This window comes from Otolemur garnettii, unplaced genomic scaffold (genome assembly GCF_000181295.1).
Source record: "Otolemur garnettii isolate 467f Iridium unplaced genomic scaffold, OtoGar3 scaffold00013, whole genome shotgun sequence".
Taxonomy (NCBI): domain Eukaryota; kingdom Metazoa; phylum Chordata; class Mammalia; order Primates; family Galagidae; genus Otolemur; species Otolemur garnettii.
This window is the reverse complement of record NW_003852408.1, coordinates 27,961,952-27,966,375: the sequence shown is the minus strand read 5'-3', so window position 1 is coordinate 27,966,375 and position 4,424 is coordinate 27,961,952. Positions and strand designations below refer to the sequence as shown.

Here is a 4,424-nt window from a genome sequence, read left to right as displayed (position 1 = left end):
CCGGGCTGGGGATTCGAACCTGCCACCTTAGGGGTATGTGGCTGGCGCCTTAGCCGCTTGAGCCACAGGCTCCGAGCCAGAATAGACAACTGAAGTTCAATTACTGGTCTTTCCCAAAACATCATACCTGGGCTTCCCATTGCCACATTTGAACCATTTTGTGTTGTGTTACAAGCAAGGGTTTTGGAATCAGACTTACTTAGCTTTGAGTTCCATGTTCATCTCTAACTAGTTGTGTGACCCTGGATAAACCATGTACATGTGTTTTAGTTTCTTAATAATATGGAATAGTAACATTTATAAGATATTGATAAGTAGTAAATACCACATAATATATGTAAAGCACTTAAAGCACTTGTCCTTATAAAATCTAAGTAAATCACAAGTGTATCACTTAGATTTAAGATTCACTGTAGGTAGCAGTTAATAATAAAATTATAATGACCTAAGTTAGTTTACTTTTCTCTTTCATTAAAAAAGAGTAGTAAACAGTCCAGAGTCAATCTGGAACTTCTGTGATTTTCGGGGTCTCAGGTTCCTTCTGAATGTCAGTCTTACATCCTTATTCTTCTATGTCATTCTGAAATTCTAACTTCTAAAATTGTAGCTATCATGTTTGTATTTAGGATACAAAGATAGAGGGGGCAATGAAGAACAAGGAGACAAATGGCATATGCCAACTATCTTTTTTTTTTTTTTCTTAGAATCTCACTACTTTGCCCTTGGTACAGTGCTATGGTGTCACAGCTCACAGCAACCTCAAACTCTTGCTTGGGCTTAAATGATTCTCTTGCTTTAGCCTCCTAAGTAGCTGGGACTACAGGTGCCCGCCACAACGTCCAACTATTTTTTGGTTGCAGTTGTCATTGTTGTTGAACTGGCCTGGGCGATTTTGAACCCACCACTCTGGGTGTGTGTGGTGCCCTACCCACTGAGCTACAGGCTCTGCCTTGCCAACTTTTAAAGAGATGCTGAAAAGCTGACATTGCTGTCTCTCCTGTCTCTTTTGCCAAACTCTTAGTCATATCACTTCAGGGAAGGCATATATGTCCATATAATAAATTTGATAAAACTTGCTTCCTCAGCCTCCTTGGAAGGAGGAGAGTTTAGGAAATGTGATCTTTATTCTGGGTAGCCATGTGCCCAGGAAAACGTTAGGGGTTTTATTAATAAGGAAGGTGGGGAAATTGAATATTAGGTGGGCCATTAATGGGCAGTTTCTTCCATATTAGTACTTATTATTATTGACATGATTTATTATATTGATAATTATTGGTAATAACAAGCCTTAATGGCCTAAGCGCTATTATGTTCAGATGATTTTGCACAACTGTGTTCTGTTTCATTATATTTTGATTTAACAATTTATGGTAATATATATATATGTTTAATTTTGCGTTTTACTGGTCACCTCAATATAGCTACTACCAATTACTTAGAGTGTTTAGTTTTCAGAAATAGACTTGTAGAATCAGATATAAGCCGTTCATCTTATATATCTAAATCAATTGGGATGGATGAGTTGTAACCAACAAATAACTTGATAGAGACTTAGCCAGTTTTAGATTGTTGTTTTGTTCTTGCTTAAGAAATCCAAATGTAGGCAATTCTGGGCTGGTACAACAGCTCAATGATGATATTAAAGACTAAGGTCCTTTGATATTGCTGTTCTGTTCTCTGTTCCCTGCTACTTTAATATTTGGGCTTATCTTCTCATGATATAAAGGGGCTTTCAGGCATTATGTTTGCATTCCTAGGCCATGGGCAAAGGGTGTCTCTCTTTTTATTTGTAAAGTAATATCCTCGTCATAGTCCAATGCCAAATATTCTTGACTGGAACCGTATTACATGGCTACCCTTATCTGCAAGGAGGGGTAGAAAGTGAGTTTTCTGTGAGGAAGGGAAGACTAAATATGTACAAAACACTAGCAATATCTGTCAAATTATCTGTTAAAAATTCTTATGTGTTTTGATTTATTAAAATAAAAAGCCTACAAATTTATTAAATTCTCTTTGTTGTTACATACATGCAGAATTTCATTTAGGTTTGGGTTTCATTTTTGTTATCTCCATATTTCAGAGGAATGCTTTGCAAGCAATTTCTCCAGCCACCATGGAAGTTCTTATGCGAGTTTTAGCAGATTGTGATTCCTGGGAGAATGAAAATCCTGAAGAAGTGGGTAGGAAGGTAGAGCTAACTCTCAAGTGCCTTACGGAAGTGGTACATATTCTTCTTAGTAGCAGCTCTGACCAGCGTCAAGTGGAAACCAGTACTATTCTGGAGAACTATTTTAAATTGTTAAATTCGGATCATTCAGCTTTACCTAATCAGAGAAGGTCCAGACAGTGGGAAAGCCGATTCATAGCTCTACAGATCAAAATGCTGAGTAAGTATTTCATGAAGACAGTTTTCTCTAAGACTAATTTTTATTGTCATGTCTCATTTTCTTTTGAAATACAAAGCCATTGTGTGGATGTATTGATTGTTTAATTCAAATATTGTGTGACTAGATTTTGACTTTCAGGTAATTAATATGGAATTGATTTGTTTGTCTAACATCTTTGCTTTAGCAATGACATTCCAGTCTCTATATTCTTTTTTGAAAGTGTAGTCTTCTTCAGTGTTAAAAAGAAAGTCAACTATGACTTTGAAATTCTAGGAAAAATAAATTTTAAGAAAGTGTCAGTTGTAGTAACCTTTGGCAATAAGTCACGTACAATCAATTTTGTTGTGTCTCTATAACATCTCTGTAGAGGTCACTTCAAGCATCTGCCTTTACTCTAGAGGGCTTCTGTTTTGTTTTTGTTTTTCCTCAGGTCCTCTGTATGTGTGTGTGTTTCTTTTTTCTCTTGTTTTGGTTGTTTTGTGTTATTCTGTGCTTACGTATCACTTTCTCTGCTTTGCAAGCTCCCTCACCAACATACATGATTTCTTATTAAATGCAAATATTATTAACTCACAGTTACTTATTGAAACAATATATTTTAATTATAGTTAAACTAGGAAATTAAGGTAAGTAAAAAGAAAAGTTCTTTATATGCTACTACCCAGACATCAGCACATTAATGTTTTGGTTTATGGCTTCTAAAGACATAAAGATGCTTTTATATGTTTACGTGTGTATATGTGTGTGTAGTGTCCATTAAAAAATATTGAACATCGAAATTCTATTGAAAATGATGCCTTACAACATTTGTTTCTATAGGAAAATGAAATTTATCTTATAGTTTTTATTCTTTTATGTAACATGTCATATTTTATAATTATTATAGATTTTAAGTTTATAAGAAAGTTTAGCTGGGAGCAGTGGCTTACATCTGTAATCCCAGCACTTGGGAAGCCGAGGCAGGTAGATTTCCTGAGCTCACAGGTTTGAGACCAGCCTGAGCCAGAGTGAGACCCTGCCTCTAAAAATAGCCGGGTGTTGTGGTGGGCATCTGTAGTCCTACTACTTTAAAAGAATTGCTTAAGCCCAGGAGTATGAGGTTGCTGTGAGCTATGATGCCATGTCATTCTTCCAAGGATGACAAAGTGAGACTCTCTTTCAAAAAAAAAAAAAGAAGAAGAAGAAGAAAGTTTAAGTCTATATTAAATGGACTTCTTAGGATCTGTGGTATTGCCTATACCAAATGTCCTTTGATTTGGATGGGGATATTTTTTGAGTAGGAAGTTAGAGCAGACCAATATTGTAAATGGATTAACTGAAGTCTCATTTTCATGACCATATGTTAACTTTATAAAATAGTATATCAATGAGACTATATTATAAAACAGATCCTTTTATTTTTACTAGTAGCAAATTGGCACTTAGACTTGAGACTTGTGATGGAAGAACAACTAAATCAGTCCATGGGAAATATATATCACTCATAAAATGTAAATATTTTAAATAATTGAGTAAAGAAAATATTTACTTTTCTTACCAAGTGATAATTATAGAATTTGTTTTCTATTCCTCATCCCTATTATTTCCTAATACATTTACATGTTTTGTTAGCTGAAAAGCCTGAATTAAAAACATGATTAAATATTCATATGATCCCAAACTTTCACTTTTACATGGAGGATTTGTTTCTATTTTCCTAGATACCATCACAGCCATGTTAGATTGCACAGATAGGCCTGTTCTTCAGGCCATTTTTCTTAACAGTAATTGTTTTGAACATCTCTTACGACTGCTACAGAACTGCAAGGTAATTTTATATTATCATTATTGTTTTTGATTTTAAGAAGATATTATTTTGTTTGTGTTTTAATTCACATTTGTGCATATTATTAAAATTTTATAATAAATTTGTGTTTACATTTAATTATGTACCTGAGTTTTATCTTGAACTTTAACTATTGTTCTGTCATTTGCAGTTGTTGAAATGCTTTAAAGGGGCTCGGCGCCTGTGGCTCAAGTGGCTAAGGCGCCAGCCAC

The 4,424-nt window shown here is 34.8% G+C and overlaps 1 protein-coding gene across 9 annotated transcripts in view; it reads left to right on the top strand.

Annotated features, from left to right (window-relative positions):
- NBEAL1 (neurobeachin like 1) overlaps window positions 1-4,424 on the top strand; it is a 223,551-nt gene that overhangs the window by 64,087 nt on the left and 155,040 nt on the right. For all 9 annotated transcript variants that reach the window (XM_012802289.2, XM_023510403.1, XM_023510402.1 and 6 more), the window contains exons 9-10: window positions 2,081-2,387; window positions 4,088-4,194. In XM_012802289.2, the coding sequence (XP_012657743.2) occupies window positions 2,081-2,387; window positions 4,088-4,194 (414 nt within the window). The remainder of the gene's footprint in view (window positions 1-2,080; window positions 2,388-4,087; window positions 4,195-4,424) is intronic.